The sequence below is a fragment of the Anthonomus grandis genome, chromosome 13 (assembly GCF_022605725.1).
Source record: "Anthonomus grandis grandis chromosome 13, icAntGran1.3, whole genome shotgun sequence".
In the NCBI taxonomy this organism is placed as follows: Eukaryota; Metazoa; Arthropoda; class Insecta; order Coleoptera; family Curculionidae; genus Anthonomus; species Anthonomus grandis.
In genome coordinates, this window is record NC_065558.1 from 22,116,411 (window position 1) to 22,135,120 (window position 18,710).

The 18,710-nt window shown below is 33.4% G+C and overlaps 1 protein-coding gene across 2 annotated transcripts in view; it reads left to right on the forward strand.

Annotated features, from left to right (window-relative positions):
* The window catches only part of LOC126744077 (diacylglycerol kinase eta), a 764,865-nt gene that overhangs the window by 394,569 nt on the left and 351,586 nt on the right, over positions 1-18,710 (forward strand). For both annotated transcript variants that reach the window (XM_050451425.1, XM_050451426.1), the window contains exon 8: positions 11,039-11,184. In XM_050451425.1, the coding sequence (XP_050307382.1) occupies positions 11,039-11,184 (146 nt within the window). The remainder of the gene's footprint in view (positions 1-11,038; positions 11,185-18,710) is intronic.

Sequence of the window (18,710 nt, forward strand, 5' to 3'; positions counted from 1 at the left end):
TGGGCATTGGCACATTTTGTGTGACAAATGTGGCAGAGTTTATTAAATTATAATAATTAATTTTTTTTTATCATGGTGTACTGTGCAGTGGTGGGTTGTTCAAGCAACAACAACAAAAAAAGTAAGGTAGTTTCGGATTGTCGATTCTTTAGATTTCCAAAGGACAAACAAGTTTGCCGACAATGGATTACAAAACCATTTTAATAACACGTCTACCCATAAGCAATTTAAAAAAATATAGATTATAGATACTTAAGAAAGTGAAATTAATTGGTTGTATATCATCAATGGCATCATGCATTTTCTTTTGGCATTTACTGGTAACACTATTATTACCAACAACCAATGGGTACTCATATGTATACTTAGCGCACACAATTTTATGAAAGTTAATTGTCACAATAGGCTGTATATCAATCCTCTATTTTTGTTTTATTTTTTTTACAACATAATAAAATATGTACATATTATATCACTGATATTTTTCTGCAGAGGCATTCGTCTAAAGTAAAAAAAAGTTAAATAAAAACCATAAATCCTTTTTTTTTTGGCTATAAAGTATTATTAATTTATTATTAATTAACAAGCCTTCAGACGTTTCATATTGTGTATATTTATTTTCAAATTAAAATACCTTAAATAATAAAAATCGTTTTTTAAACCTTATCCAAAACCAAAATAGGCATTTATATTATATAAGGCTTTACTATCCTTGCACAATTCCACGAATCCTACATACTATTAAGGAAATATTTTACATACTATTATAATAATCATAGCATATTTCATATAACAAAATATAATAATACTTAATAAGTAACGTTAAATAAAAAAGGCTTAAAAATACTGCTTTTCCAACCGACAAACAGAATTTTTGTCATCGAGTGACGTCATGCGCAAAGTCACATAAATTGCATTGCCAAGTGGGTTTATCTTTCCAGTAATAGTATTAGGTTTAACACTATTTTCTGATAACATGTGACCAAGAAACTTAATTTCTAAGACTTTAAAAATACATTTGTCTTGATTTAATAAAACATTATTTTCTGTTAATGTTCTTAATGTAAGCTCTACTCCTTGATCATGCTTTTCCTAAGTTTTTTGGCCTCCAATCATTTATCAATATTTCAATATTTTCTTTATTATTTATAAAACCCTGACAGTTTGTTATGGTATAAATAATATTCCGGCAAGACTAACCGGTTTACAGGGACTATTTCTAGGGAGTTGAGTTTGTTCGACACTCTTGATTTAAAAGTTTTAAACAACAAAAACAACTCCCTAGATCTGATAGGTTACAGAAGCCCTGTTAAATTTAAATGATGAAACAAAAAGAACCTATCAGGCCGGCTTCGTGAGTTCTCTGTATGGTCAGTTGTCTCAGTCACCCTCACTCACTCAGTAGTAAAACACTTTAATTCAATTTAACTAGGGTGTTTATTAAAGTTATTATTTACAAAATCTACATGGTAACTACATAAATACAAGTAAATAAGTATACCTGATGATCTTAAAAACGTGTAAACACAAATACTTAAATAAAAGATATATCTTTTATTTAAGTTTTTAATTTAATTTAGATCATCAGGTATACTTATTTACTTGTATTTATGTAGTTACCATGTAGATTTTGTAAATAATAACTTTAATAAACACCCTAGTTAAATTGAATTAAAGTGTTTTACATATATATATGTTTATACCCAAAGGTACCTGTACCTTAATTCGTCAGTGATCACTTCGGAAGCATTACATAATAAGGCGTAACATTGAAGTGTTTTAATTTACATAATTTTAAAATAAATATAGTTTTAAAGATAAAAATGAGAAGATGATAATAAATAATAATAATAAATCATATAGAGACATCAAAAGAATACGGTTAAAATCAAAAATAAAACGGGGCTAAGAGCGGCGAAATTATTTGCTGTTAGGCTTCAGGGCGAAATCTTCCACTGCTGGGTCATGACTGGTGGTTTACGTACTCATTTTCAAGGAGCCCTAAGAAAGATTTCTCAATGGAAACACGGAACACCAAATAAAATGTCACCAACGGTGAAAACTACTTACGAAGTTTCGAGAGGCATCAAACCACTAAAAACCATCACCTTCAAAAAATATTTGCTTGAAAATGCAGAAACACTCATGAAGTTTAGTTTTTAGTATTAATTTAGATAAAAATGTGCTGGCGGAGAGAGATGATACTAGATTTATTTCACTACACCATTAATCTCTCTCCGTCACAGCGAACAGCACGGTTCACCTTTGACAGACGCAGGAGCTGGAAAGACCCCCAGATGCATCGTGGAACTGCTTAAATAGTAGTCCAAAAGACGTCTGGGCGCAAGACCGGAGATTGAGGAACCTCGCTCGTTACTTTATGGGTTTAGCCGCTATGGGCCCAATCAAAGCCCATACGCAGATCACTAATAAGCAAACCATAGAGTGCCTGGTAGAAAGTACAAATACGGGCCAAATCGTAATAATTCGACACGCGGCGTCACTGGCGTCCGCTTTAGTAAACCGGTTGACCAATTCAATTGCCGTGAAATCTTCTCCAAGCACAGCATATTGTAAACAATAACAAAGAATTAAAATGGTGATAATATTGATAGTGGTTTAATGAAAAATATTGGCGAATTCCATTAAGAGTCGAAGGCAATTGTAATTATGGTGGGTGTCTCTGTCAGCAGTCTCGTACTTAAAAAGTTTCAAAAGAAAAATTTAGAACAAAGTCATTTTTAATTATTTTAACCAAATGAATAAAAATTAGGACTCCAGATCCCGTCTAAAGCGTAATTAATCCTGTAACAAGTTAAAATAAACAGCTGTTGACATTATTACTATCTAGTTGCTATTTTAGAAATCTGTTACGCTGCATTTGTTTTATTTTGTTATATGTTTCACAATTATTTATGTCCCATGCATTGTGATCAATATTGAGTTTCAATCCATATTTGCTATTAGACAATACACTGTTGTTGCATTTACTCACGTTACTATGATAATTTTTAACATCGTACTCGCCACCACATTTAGCACAACAATTTTTTTCTTTACAATCTTTTTGTTGATGCTCATATTTGCAACACTTGTAACACCTAATTATTCCAAAATCAGTATAAACCATGCAATAGCTCTAACCCATAATCATTTTTTGATTTAGCATTAGTGTACTATATGTTTGTAAATTCACTTCAAAGATTATGTTAAAATTTCCATTCAGCGGTTTTGTTTTTCTCAAAATTTTCAATTTAAAATTATTATCCTTTGGCTTTACCTCATTTTTTTCATTATTTTTTCTTCTTTGTCTTCGATATTGTACTCAATTTTGGTCTTTCTACTTCTTATTCTTTCCCAAGTTTGTTCTGTCTTTCTGACTGGATATTTAAAATTTTTTTTCGTTGCCACACTCCAATATTAGTCCATTGTTTTTTGTAGAACGCCCTATTGATACGTCAGCTCCTATTTCAATAGGATAGACTTTATCTTAAAGTGTTTTTTTAATTTCATTTGTCTGCTTTGGAGATCTCTTTTGTTTTACAACCAGTATTTTATCAGTACCCTTGCCTTTAGTAATAGATGCATAAGATAGTCCTGATTGTATTTTATTTACTTTCATTCACTCACAAGTTTTTGCAGTTCTTGTTTCAAACTTAAATTTTCCTAAAAATTAAATAATCGATTTTCCCATATAATTCCGATATGGTTTTGACTAGTAGATCTAATGTTTTGTTTATGACATCAATATAACGTTACCTTAAAGTTATACTGTGGTATGTGCATTAAATATATTTCGTTTTTAGAAAAACGAAAAACAAAATATTATTTTTAATAAATCCTTTGGTGCTAAAGATAGATGTTTAAGACATTTAGATAAGTTAGGTTTCAATGCAACATACTAGGATGCATAAACAAAACTTGAAAAAAAAAAGTTTTGTGCTAAATTATTAGGCATGAAAAAAAAACATACCACTTTGACTAATTAATAAAAAATTTTGTTTTCAAAATTTTATGTAACATACAACTTTATCTTTTTTAAGCACTAAAAAAATAATCTTAGCACTTAGTTTTTATGAAAGTAAAAACGGTATTCTTAGAAATACCTCTAATAAAGCAAACTTAAAACCAAAGAAAAATTATTTTGGAAATATTGCGGTATAAAATGCTTGGTCATATTCGGGCATCCATCTATACATACTTTTAATAGCTTGTATTTTATTTTGGGGAATGGATTTGTTATAAAATATACGTGGAAGTGGCATTTTATTGCTGATTTTTTTAGCATCAGATCTTGATAGTCGACTCTCACGAATACAAACTTTCTCCCAATTTGTCATTGCGTGATTAGTTTTATATTCGACTTCAAATTGAGATTTCGTGAATTTTAATTGTATTTGTGATTGTATAGAGAAGCACATGCTTTATAATCTTTAAAATCAGCTTTCTTTAATTGTATAATTTTATACGGTTTCTTAACATTCACTTTTAATAGAATTCGCAACAAAGATAAAGGTGAATAATATTCAGTTTTTTTTAATACCCTTTCTATGCAACTATGTACCGAATCAATTTCTTGGTTGCATGAGTGACCTAGAGTAGAGAATTTCATAGTTATGGAATGAATATGTGGATGCTCGTTAAAAAAAATAGAAATTACAGCTGACATTAGAGAGTTCCTGTTTTGCGGAACGCAGCTATCACTCCATAAAACCAAAGTACTTAAACCTAGATTATCCGCAAAAACCGCCACCAAAATTTTCATTAAAGCACTTGCCAAATCATTTCAAGTTCTTCCCATGCCACCTTCATGCCACAAGGAGCAGTATATTTGCTTGGTGGATGAATGATAAATGATTTTATGACTGAGTTTGAAACTAACATCTTTGGTGGTGTGACAATCTCCTCTGTCTTGGCGATTTTAATATTAACGTAAATAACTTGGAATCTATCCATACGCAAAGGTTTCTTTCTCTACTTCAGGTATACAGCTTAAGTCAAATTATCAATGAGTTCATTCGGCCTGGCTTAGCTGGAAGCGGCTCCCTCTTAGATTTGGTTATATGCTCAAACTTAAGTTTTATACAGAATAGATTCAAATTTTCAGGTATCAGATCATTTTGTCGCTTTATGTAAAGTACGTCTTATGATTGTCAAACCTCCACCCTTCCTATTAACTTACAGGGATTTTAAACATTTTATACATGATAATTTTTACCAAGATTTATTAAACTCTCGATTAGATGACATATTTTATATGGAAGATATTAACGCTAAAGTTGATAGGTTTAATGATTGTTTAATGATTGTATACTTAATCTTTTTAATATACATGCGCCATTTAAAACGGCTAGAATTACTAAAGGAAGGAGTCCTTGGATCACAGATCAACACAAATAGAAAAGAAGTGCTATCTCAATAAAACCTTACAAAAGAGTGACTCCAAAAATAATTGGAAGGTACTACGTCAGCTGAACATACATTGCAAGCCTCAAAACACCATTGGGGTGACCCTGACCACTTGGGTGACCCTGAAATCATAAATACCTTTTTTATAAATGCTGCATCTTCCAACGCGCCTAATCCAGAAACGTTGAATTATTATCTACTAAATGTTAAGGAAGGGGTAGGAAACTTCGAGTTTCAGCTAGCAACGCTTGAAGAAGTTAAATCTACTTTATTCTCAATGAAATCTGAGGCCATTGGGACAGATGGTATAGGCTTGTCGATGCTGCTTCACTGCTGTTCATATATTCTTCCATATCTAGTGCATCTTGTTAATTGTTATATTGAATCTTCAACTTTTCCCGATTCTTGGAAGTCCTCATGCCTTATCCCTATTCCAAAAGTCCCTTCTCCAACTGAATTATCCGACCTTAGGCCTATTAGCATTCTCCCTGTCATCTCAAAAGTTTTAGAGAGGGTATTGGAAAGCCAAATCAGAACATACGTAAACAGATTTGATATCTTGCCGGTTATTCAGTCCGGGTTTCGAAAAGACTTCAGCTGCTCTACTGCTCTTCTAAAAGTAACTGACGATATTATACAGTCAGCTGATTGTAATGAGTTAACAATCTTGACTCTACTTGATTACTCCAAGGCCTTTGATAAGTATACTAAAATTCTTAGGTTTTGGGGAGAGTGCTCGCTCTCTAGTTCGGCAATATTTGACCGGTCGAACTCATATAGTGAAGCTCAATGGTAAGCAATCCTCGGCTATGGATCTCTCTTGCGGAGTACCACAAGGGTCTATTCTTGGTCCTCTATTCTTTACCCTGTATACGTCTCAATTGTGTAAGAGTCTCAAATATTCAAAAGTCCATCTATATGCCGACGATACACAGGTCGATTTCTCTTTTCCTCCTAACAAAATCTTAGAAGCTAATGATAAGGTATCTTACGACCTTTACATGCTAGCAAAGGCATCGGAAAATCATTATTTGAGTTTAAACCCAAGTAAATGTAAGGTTCTTCTTTTTGGTAGGTTGTATTCCAGAGACAAATATGAGAAATTTGTTCAGATTAAATTGAATGGTCAACTAATAAATTGTAGTAATGTGGCTAGGAATCTTGGAGTTTTATTAGATGTTAAGTTGAGGTTTACTGAGCACATTGATCAATATATTAAAAAAGTTTTTATTAACCTTAAGCTACTTTATAGTCAAAGGCAGCTTCTTAATAAAGAACTAAAAAAAGTTTTATGTGACAGTCTTGTATTGTCCCATTACACTTACTGTGATGTTTTGTATGGCCCCTGCCTTTTGATAAGTAATATAAAAAGAATACAACAGTACATTCAAAATTGTTGTGTAAGGCTAATTAATGGAATGAGAAAATTTGATAGAGGTGTTAGTAGTGAGTTACGCTTGATGAGATGGCTAAATTTGAGTAAAAGGGGGTTACTACATAGTCTTGTTCTCTTTAATAAAATTGTCTTTAAAAAATGTCCTAATTACCTTTATCAGAAAATTAAATTTAGATATTACGCTCATGTTTTGAACTTAAGAAATAAGCAATTTATTACACCTCCTCTTCATAAAACTGTTTTATTTGAGAGGAGCTTTAGTTACTGTATTCATCTGCAATATAATAAAATTCCTCCTGCGTTAAAATATATTTCACCTTCTATATTTAGACGAAAGATAAGCAGTTATATTACTGATCTCTGTTAGCCTAGAGTGTTGCTAAATATCTATTCTTTAACTTATTGTAAATTTCATAAGTCTGTGTGGTTATCAAACGTTGTAATGTTAATCGGTTGTGCAGATAGGCAGTTAGAACTTAATATTTTGTAACTATGCAATTATTTAAGATACATTTTGAAATTCTTTGTAATATCTAACCTCAAGCTGATTTGTATGGGTTAAGCTAGGAAGTAAGCTTCAACTTCGCCATTTAGAATTTACCAATTGTAAATTTTAATAAAGACATTATTATTATTATTATAAAAGTGCAGTCAGGTTATAGACATTTAACTTGCTTTTGTAATAAAAATTGCTTACTTCCGCATGAGGACAGCTCAGAACATTCTGTAAGTCAAAGACTAAAAATGTTGTATTTCTATCTCTGTCATTTTTCTTCTCGTTGCGGCACGCATTTTTTTTTTTAAATGTTTCTCGTAGATCATTTTTTTCTCTTTCATCAACACATTATTTTGTATTTGCATTTTAACTTCCTCGCAGAGATCGCAACGATTTTTTTTAGGCACGTGAAAATATAGATTATACTCATTGCAAAAGACGTTTCGGTAAAACGATTCTTTTACTGGGTTTTTTCCTAATGATCTACAGACTTCTGTGTACAGGTTGTGCATTTTTTTTATGTTTAGGGAGGAATATAAATATTTTCGTGTTGTGTTTGCTCGGCAGTAATGCGATTCTACGTTAGGGAAGGATTCAATATGCATTTTTACAAAATGTAGGTCATCTTCAAAAATTCTAAACTTAGTATGTTGCCTTGGGCAAGATGCTTCAGTATATTTATAGCGTCTTTTTTTAAATGTGCTGTATACACAGGAGTATGACTTATAGATAACGTGCCCAGGAAATATGTCTTACAAACTTGAATGGTTTGTCCGTGAATCTCAAAGTAATAGCTAAAAGTTTGCTTTCTTCTGCTGTTTTCATTTGTTTTATTTTTTCGGTGGCGCTCAACATTGTATCGTTTTGTAGAAGCCAATAAAAACATTCTCTTTTCTTGTTCATTTAGAGTATAGTATCGTTCAAAAATATTTTGCCTCTCATTTTCGGAAATCAGCTTTTCACATTTAAAAACACATTTATTTTGACAGTCCTTTGTAGTTTTAATCGCTTTGCAGGAACAATTTTGTTTCTTACCTATTTATACTCTTTTCCTGCTTCATGAGCTCCCTGTCTAATGTTACATTTCCACGTATTTGGATTTCGCTGCCTTTTTCTTGACTGTCGTTGTAAGTCAGAACTAGAGCCATTTTCAGTCACAGTCTCAGCTGAAATGTGTTCAACGCCTTCAAATAATTCATAATCAGTGGACTCTTAACTGCTTGAATTTGATGGTATGTAAGGCCCATCTTTATCAGAGTCATAACCATCATAGTCCAAAATCTCCGAGAATGCATTTCTAAAAATTAAATTAAAAGTTTAAAATTTCAATATAAATTTAAAACTTCAAAAACTTTACCTACATATTACTTGAAATATATCTATAGACGCGTAAAGTTATTAATAAATCAAAATAAAATATGGACTTAACCTCAGGTAAAAATGTAATTTTAACCCTAAATTTATACTTTTTTTTAAATAAAAAACCTAATTGGTTGACTTCTTAGACACATACTAACTCAATTTAATTTACCGGTTTGTAACAATTAGTTTTCCAATATGTTAAAAAAAAATTAAAATCTTGCCCTGCAATCATCTTGTTTAAAAAACCATTATTGTCCTGTTTATGCCTCCTGTTACGGCTCAAAAGTTTTTTCCTAAAAAGAAGAAATAAGGGTATATAAAACAATATAGTTTTTTAAATTAAGCCTTACTTTAAATCTGCAAGTGCTTCATTTTCCGAGTCATCAGACTCAAATTGATTATCAGTGTCCATTTTGTTATAAAAACTGTAATCTGTAAACAGGAACTGATAAAAATTAAGAAATGCAGTTACAAAACTAACCTCACTTTTGCGTTTTAGTAATCCAGGGCTCGCAAAACCTTTTTTAACACACTTATAGTTGAATAAACACTTTAAGACACTTTTTATAAAATTTTAGTAACAAAGTTTTATAAAAAAACACTAATTATAACTTATATTTCATCACTCATAATAGCACCATGTTGAGACGAATTTTCTCATATTAATAAGTAACATAATTGTATGAGCATGTTTACATTGAGTATTCAATGTATTTGCTATAACAAAGTTGTGTGTGTCACATACAATTTTGTTATCGAGAAGTATTAAATATTATTAGGGTTAAGATAGTGTAAGTACCACATACCACTATGCAACCGTACAAGCGTATTATTTCTTGCTTACAACTTTGTAATTTTGATTGCATACCTCAACACTTGTGAGATACAACATTGTTATTCTACAGAAAGCTAGTTTAACCGATATACAACTTTGTAGCGCTAATATCTAAGAAATGACAAAAATGCGACATACAACAGTATAACTCTGAGATGACGAATTAATTTTGTTCAATTACACATTCTTCAGTCCTAGTTTTCTTTCTTGCACGCCCAGGTTTGTTTACAATTTCGCTTCTACCTCCGGAACTGAATTACAGCATGTTGCAGACTTTCAATTTAATTTTTCCATGTGAAAACCTCTAAGTTCGACGTTTACACATTTTTCATGATAATATCGGTTACAATTTGTGCATTGTATTATTGCTTTTACATCATCAAATTGCATTTTACACGTAAAACAGCAGGATTTTGTATCGCTGTCAGCATTCATACCGTCCGGCATAACGACGCCGCGACGCCAATGTTTACTCTATAGACGCCAAAGTACGAGCAATCGTCTATCGTACATATACTGCGTGACGAAATTACGGCAACAATTACAAATATTAAATTTGTCTGCTAATATCTCTATATTCGCGAGTAATTCGATCAAATCGATATATTAAAATCAGTAATATTTTCAAATGGGGTCTTATAAACTTTGCTTTTTAAATAGCCATAAAGGAAAAAACCTAGTTGTGTTAAGTCTGGCGACCATGCGGGCCATTCAATTGCACCACGCCTTCTAATCCATATCCCTGGAAACTGTTTATTAGGCTCTCGAACTGTCAAAGCGTAGTGCCGAGAAATTCCATCTTGTTGGAAATTCAAAATATTTTCGTTTAGTATCTCAACACCATTTTCATCCACTTGGTTTTCTAAAGATTGGACGATTAAAGGATATATTGTATTTTCGTAGAAGTCCAAAAAAACTCGTTCACTTAAATTTTCTTGCAAAAAAAAATTGCCTTTCCAATTCGTTATTGATTCCGTCACCGTAACTTGATGTTTTCAGGATACTTTTTGTTTTGCTCTATTGTTTGCTATTTAAAGTAATGTGTGACACTATGAGATGACCATTTGACTTACCAAAGCTTGAGTTCAAAAAATGTCTTTTATTACCACATTTTTGCTTACTATTTGGTCATACGTCAACCGATTTAGTTTTTTTTGATACTGCTGAATAGACATAGAACGAAGGTCTTGGGTGCAGAAATTAATGTATTTATTTGCAATATACCTTTAAAAAAATTATAGCGTTTCTACTCTCTCTGACTACAGACCGAATTTGGGTCGAACCCCAAATTAAACATGGAGATACGTGCCGTGTTTCTCCTCTCAGCGGCAAACGTAAGTAGGGTGCAATCGATAAAGCATTATCGTTCTGTAATTTGAGGCTTTGCGTATAAATTTATGTTGCATGTTCATACATGGGTAATTCTGCACCCAAGAAATAAAATTACCAGTAAACTTATGATTGCCATTTTATATTGCTAAAAAAACATATGAAATTTTGTATTAGCCGTTTCATTTTTTGGTATTTTTCTTAATTTCAGAAACAATGTCAAGTAGCCGTACTACCTTTAGGTACTGGAAACGACCTGGCTAGGGTGTTGGGCTGGGGTGCCAGTTGTGACTCTGACGCACATTTGCCACACCTTCTAGAAAAATACGAAAGGGCGAGTGTACAAATGCTGGACAGGTAAGCCATCATATTTATTTAAGCTAGTTTAAAATACATTAATAAATTCAATTATTATATTGAATTCCACACAGCTGTTGGTTTTTAATTTTTCAATGTTATTAAATTACTTCCAAAATTGGAAAATTATGTGCTTTTGACGTCAAGCTTCAATATTATTCATGACTATATCGCCATATGAGTTGATTATCTTTAATTGGATTTATTCGTTTTATGTAAAATCTATTTGATATATTACTGGAGATAATTTTATACGCCTTTTGCTACAAAATAATAATAATAATAATAATAATAATACGACTAATAGAACGAACCAATGGTGACTGTGGGAAAAAAAGGCAGACCATAGTAAAGTGACTCGAACAAGATAATGCCTCAACTGAAAAGAACAGCCAGAATCCATCTACAAGTGCTGTGTCTGCTAGAGATGTTCTCGTAAGGTTAACCCCCTTTTATCCGAGACCACTCTTGCAGGGCCAAAAATACGCATGAAATGGACGGACACAAGAACTCGAAACAGACTTAACGGCTTTTCAGCAAAGACTGCATGATGCATTTCTAGCAGAATATCCTGACATCCCAGTGACAGAACAACGTATAGCGAATTAAAAGAGAGTTATACTGAACAACAAATTCGTCTAAAATTATACAAATAAAAAGAGAAATAAGAGAAGAACTTGAAAGGGAGAACAACATAACACCAGACTCTCAAACAGTCAATAATGATCCACCCGCTGATGAAACTCAAAACACGAAGTCAACTCTTCTTAGTGAAACAACTCCTAGCCAAATATAATCTATTCAGCCTAGTCAATTCAAAATTAATAATCGTACATCTAGTCAAGAACCTAAAAATAATAACCAAAGGCGCAATAAACCAACTGTAGAAACAGCAAGAAATGAACAAAGGATATTAGAAATGAATAAATTGTTGAGCACAACTTTGCAAAAATATGGTGGCATGGATCCCACCAAGAGATCTTACATTCAGAGACAGAAAACATCAAGAAAAATTGCTATGATTATAAACTCGTTAAACACTAATATATTACCAGCTAAGCTAGATGTTGAGAACTTCATAGAGCTCTATGAACTCATTTATTGCGCAGCCTTTTACAGCAGCAGTTGCTAACGGCGCAAATATCGATGAAAATAGAACCAGGAGAGAAACCAAAGATTACACACCACCTTGGAAGAAAAGACTAATTAAGAAGATTGAGATAAACAGAGCTGAAATTGCCAGGTTGAGAGAGTACGCAGGAGAAAACTCTAGTAATGGACTTTCTAGATACTCTGAAATAGAAGTTAGCAGCATTTAGTACAATATAAGAAGAAAAGGAGAACGCGAAGGTAATACCTATGAAAGAACCATATGTCACTGAAATCATAGTAACAGAAGGCCACCCAGAGAAGACATGAAGATTTATCACTAAAGGGAAAACCTTTAGTGACAAATCAATCAAAGATCGTGCTTGAAAACAGTATACTAAATCATTACTTCCTATATCACAAGACTCCATAAAAAGCAAGTAGAAGAATAAAAGATAATGACTAAAGAGCAAAAAGAATGCCAAAAGGAAACCAAGGGGTACAAGAAGCACCTCATCATAGACTCGATTATTTTTAGCGAGGTGAAGAGGAAAACCAGAAAATTATCATATTGCTATGTGGATTACCAAAGGGCTTATGCCTCTGTCGCCCATCCCTGGTCAATCAAGTAATTGGGGACATATAAAGTGCACCTAACCCTTATAAAGTACCTACGTCCCTGATGCTGACCTGGAGAATAGTCATCCAACCCAACATGAAGTCAGACTCTACAGTTACCCTAAATTTAAAGTAATCAATATAAAGAAAGGCAAATACAGAATTGGAGAAATGCAACTGACAGGCGGCGGCTTGATAGACCCCTTGCTAGAAGAAGATGCCTGCAAATAGCTAGAGTACTAACAGGCGAGAAAAATTAATCATGCGAGTATTAAAGAGAACCTCTTGAAGGAATATCTCTCCAGAGTAAACAGAATCTGCAAGACTGAACTTAATAGTAAACATCTTTTCAAAGCAATAAACACTTTGGCGATACCGTTAATAAAATACTCATTCCAAGTAATGGTGGAGACAGGGATCTGGACAATATCATGACGAAAATAAGAACAACTCTGGGAACGCGTATCAGGCCTTCTCGATATAGCAAAAATATTCTCTCCTTTTGGTATTATTCGGTTTTAAAGGTAGCGGTAATAAGATTTTGTGTGGAACAGTAACTTTTATGACAATAATGTGACATTGACAAAAATACAAATTCTACAAGCAAATTACCTACAGACCAATTTCACCTGAACAGATTTAGTAAAGAAAATAAAAATAAAAATGCGAAAAATAAGATTTTAAAAGGCTGCCATTTTGCTATGGGTAGAAGTAATGACTTAATATTCTAGGACCATAAAGCATTCAGTGGGAGCTTCAAAACGATGCATCGCATGGCATCCCTTTCTATTTCATTTTATTTTTTAAAGTGACGCCCCGTCACCATTTTCAAGTTTTGCAAAATGCGCTAGGGACCAAATGTAGTACTTAGGTTGCTAATAATGTATGCCAAATTTTAAATCTTTATATAAACGCATTCAAAAAGTAAGAGAAGGGGACAATTAAGAGCCGCACTGTATAATTGATGTAATTTTTAAAACTGGGTGGTGCCTAGTCACTTTGATATTTTAGTGGTAAGCACCATCTACAAGTCAGGTGGAAAATTACAGACCAATTAGTGTAATTACTATTATTATAACAGTTTTTGGAAAAAGTTTAAAAGTATTCACTTCCATAATATGCCGTTGACCTGGACCACGATGACGACGGTACCAAGCCAGGCTATATGCACGTGATCCGAGACGTAATCCTTATTCGGCATATTTCTTACACGGCCTTTCCTGGCTACGGCGTGTCCTCACGCCTAAAATTCATTTCGATCCAAGTCGACTTTGCTAAGGAAAAGAAATACGTATAAGCATTAAAATAAAACAGGCATTAAAAAAAACAAAATTTTATAAAAACAAACTGAGAAAAACAACAGCTTAGCAGTCATGGAGTCGAACATCCCGTGAAACCTAATACCTAAGAAAACATTAAATTTAGGTAACACGGTGTATGCATACACAGGGTTAAGTATTTAAAAAAAAATAAATGGGGTAAAACAATGGCCAATACCAAATATTAAAACGTTAGGTACTTAAATCTAATAATAATAAAAGAATACTAGCGCTAGTATGTTAAAGGCGCACCAGGGAAGACCAAAAGTAACCAGGAACTTTAACCACCTGCATTTGGCCCACCTGAACCTGGGAGCCAAAAGTACCAGGAATTACAATAATTACACCTGCAGATGGCTCCCCCACAGAGCTCTGCAACCGCACCAATACCTACTCTAAGATTCAATACCGAATCTTCTCCAGGGTTTCATATTTTCCAACCCTGCCACGCCCTTATATGGAATGCGTGATCGTACAGCTCCAGGTATGTCGGTCACTTCATACCGATCGTACTCCAGGACTTTTCTGATCCTATAAGGTCCTCGCCACTTGGGCAAGAGTTTCCTGCTGGCCCCAGTATTTGGAGACGCTGTAAGTCGCAACAGCACTAAATCACCCTCCACATACTGATGTCCAGGAATCCTCTTGGAGTAAAATCGGCGTTTTTGCTCAGCCTGATGATTCTCGGCGAGTCTTAACATTTCCGCTCGGATAGCTGTCACATCCAGCGGTTCCTCTTCAACTGATAAAATCTTGGTACCTGAAACTCGAAAACCCATTAGAGCCTCGCTCGGTGATACGCCAATTGCTTTATTAAGGGTGCTATTTAAACCCAGCTGTAAATCGGTAATGTTGTCATCCCAGTCGTTATTATTTTTATTACCCCCCATTGACGCTAAAGAATCGGTTATTACACGGTTGTACCGTTCAACTTGGTCGTTTCCCCTAGGTAAAGCGACGGCATTTAAATGATGTTAAGAACCGTACTGTTCAACAAAACGTGAAAACCCTTTTGAAGTAAAAGCTTTACCGGGATCGCTAATAATTGGATTTGGTACTCCAAAAATTTTAAACATGTCTTTAAATGCTTTTATTACATGTGTAGTACCTGTATCTTTAACCGCATATAATAAAATAAATTTTGTGAACGCATCAATTATTACCAATATGTGAGTGTTGTGTCTATTTGTTTTAATAAAGGGGACTAAGTGATCGACGTGAACTGTATGAAAGGGTCTAGGAATTTTTGAAATTGGATGTAAGAAACCGGATCTTTTACCTGAGTTAGATTTAAAATATAAACAATATAAACAATTTCGAACGTATTTAATAATTAAACGACGCATGCGCGGACACCAATATTTTGCAGAAACTAACTTGAATGTTTTATCTATGCCGAAATGCCCTATGCCGTCATGTATCATTCGTAAAATTTGAAATCTGGCGGCTTTAGGTACCCACCACCGTAAACCACTTGAAGTTAAACGACACCTAAAGTTAAATTAACACTTTGCCGCCCTTAAGTGCGTAGTCATTAAAAATATCTTTATTTTCATGTTGTTCACCGGATTGTTATATTGACTTAACAAACTGAATTTTTTTATCAAGTTGTTGAGCAGCTAATAATAAGTCTTCTTCGGCAATAAGAGCTACTGTTTTTAAGTGTTGAAATGAGTTATAAAGGTTTTGACTTAAAGCGTCTGCATGTTGCATTTGATTATTGCTTTTATGAGTAATTTTGTAATCAAACTGACTTAGTTCAAGGACCCAACGAGCGACCCTAGCATTAAGTTCTTTCTTTTTAAAGGTGTTTTTGACAGCGATATAGTCTGTAAAAATGATAAAATATCTTCCTAATAAATTCTGGGGAAACTTTTTAACTGCGGATATTACTGCTAGGGTTTCTAACTCGAATGAATGGAACCGTTGTTCTCCAGCAGTAGTTTGTCTACTATAATAGGCGATGACATGTTGTTTGTTGTCTTTTATTTGTATTATTTTGAGGTTAAGGACAATCCCGACGCAAATGTCCGTAATTGTGGCAGCGGTAACATAAAATCGAGTCACCGGATGGTGTAGCCGAACTTGGTCCTACCCTAACATTTTTATTAGTGTTAATTATTTTTCCTTATTCGTCAATAAGTCGTAAGTGGTTTGCCAAAACATGAGGATTTGTGATGTTAGCGGCTTCAACAGTAAATTTAATTTGAACATCATCTATGCCCCCGATAATTAAATCAACGCGATCTTCGTCACTTAGCGGAATTTTCATTTATGGATTAAAGATAATTTACGGTAAACCTATTGATAAAGAGATTCAGTAAGTATTGGTTTACAGAACATCACATCTTGTAACAATTTAAACAAACTTCTTCTTGGCCGAAAATTATCTTGCAAAATAACACTCCATTCTTCCCACTTAAACAACCTCGTTGGAAGACCCCTGTACCAGATTTCAGCAGTACCCCTTAATTTTGATAAGGCCAAGTGAGAAGTTGTTTTATCATCCCACCCATGGATGGATGCGTATTCATTAACTGAATTTAACCATTCGTTAACGTCATTTACCAACGGATCGAATTCAGCAATAATGTTGTTATTAATGGAAATGTTACTTACTCCACCTCTTCGGCTTACCAACAACCTGTCAATTCCAGCCACTACGGTCTCACGTGATCCGGTGATCCGAGACGTGATCCTTATTCGGCATATTTCTTACAAATAAGATCCCACAGGGTAGTAATAATTAAGCAGTATTTATATTAAACCAGATAAAATGGAAAATGTACACTTTTTAATTAACGATAAGTCCATATATATAGAGGCTGATATTTCTACTTGCGATTTACTTCTTACTGGTAGCTTTTTTGGCATTTCTTTTTTACTAAAGTAAATAAAAACTACATACATCATATTACTTTCGGTTACTACACTGCAGAAATAAATGCAGGGTCTTTATTACTCAATAATTTATTTAATAGCCCTTTAAATTAGTAGGTACTTTGTTTTTAATTTTTAGATGATAATTATACACTTGACTATTTAAGACAGGTGGCAATGACGGGCCACTCTGCTTAGTTTGATATAAATTCTGAAAATTTTGATGCTGCAACAATAAAAAGAGTTGAGAATCAGCATTGTCCGGAAGCATTTAAGTTAAAAGTAAAGTTCTAATATTAGCTAATGCCAATATGTGTATTTGAAATATAACATAAATATAGCAAGAACCATAGCCAATAAAAAAAACAGCAGAACCATTGCATTTGGGTGGTTTGGTATTGGTTATGCGTTGACATCATTATTTGTAACCAAATACGTCAAATATTATGTTAATAGCGTCAAATAGCTGTCAACCAGAAACAAAACCGGCGTTGAATCGAATACAGCTATTATAGATACGGAGTTCGGTAAATGAAACCTTAGCCACCGCGCTACACTGCACATGAAAGAGAGAGAGAGAGAGGGAAAGCGAGCGTCATCTGCGAAAGGCGAATGTGCGGGTGTTATCGTGTTATTATTATTACGTCATCATCAAGAACAAGAACGTGAACGAACATTACATATCGAGTTCTAAACCTTTTCTTTAATTTGTAAAATTAATTTTAATTAAAAGTAAAGTTTATATTAAAAAAATATATATAAAAATTGAACGTGTTTCATAGCTGGATGAGTTCGAAAAAACAATCCAATAAAATTCAGATAAGCTATAGCAATCGGTAAAAGCGGTATAAATAAAGTAGCGGTAAAATCGGTAAAAGTGGTATAGTAATCGGTTTTAAGCGGTAGAAATGAAATACACCTAGATTGAAAAGTTTGGCATTACACTAAATTTCCGAAAATTTTTCTTTATTGGCAAAAATAGATTGGAAACTTATTAATTAATTAGTTTTAATTAAGAAAACAACTAAAATTAAACGATCAAACGAACTTACCTGAAGTGAAGTTCGATCGTAATTATATGAAGCGTCCAGTTCGAATATATTATCTTGATTATTTACTACGTAGTCCGCCCCTGGCTACCAACCGTGCACCATATTTAAAGACCTAAATATAAAATTAAAAAACCTCGCGCTGCCAAACCCTCCCCGACCCCGTCGGTCTCTCTCTTATTCATTCTTTTAAAGATCCTATTGTTCATTAATCATTTTAACACAATTTGGGGTCTGTTGGCGGGAGGGAAGATAATATATTCGGACTGGACGCTTCATATAATTACGATCGAACTTCACTTCAGGTAAGTTCGTTTGATCGTTTAATTATATTCGCGTCCAGTCCGAATATATTATCTTGATTATTTACTACGTCGTTGTTCAGAGATTTTGTGTTAAAGATTAATGAACATGGAAAAAAGGAACATTTGTTTTACAAAAATCAACTGTATTTTCCTTGATGGCTTCACAAAATATCAAACCATAAGTAAGTAGCATTACTAAATAATATTAAACTAAGTAATAATGTTTAAAACTGCCCTGGCAAAATCCGTTGTCTTGGATAACGGAC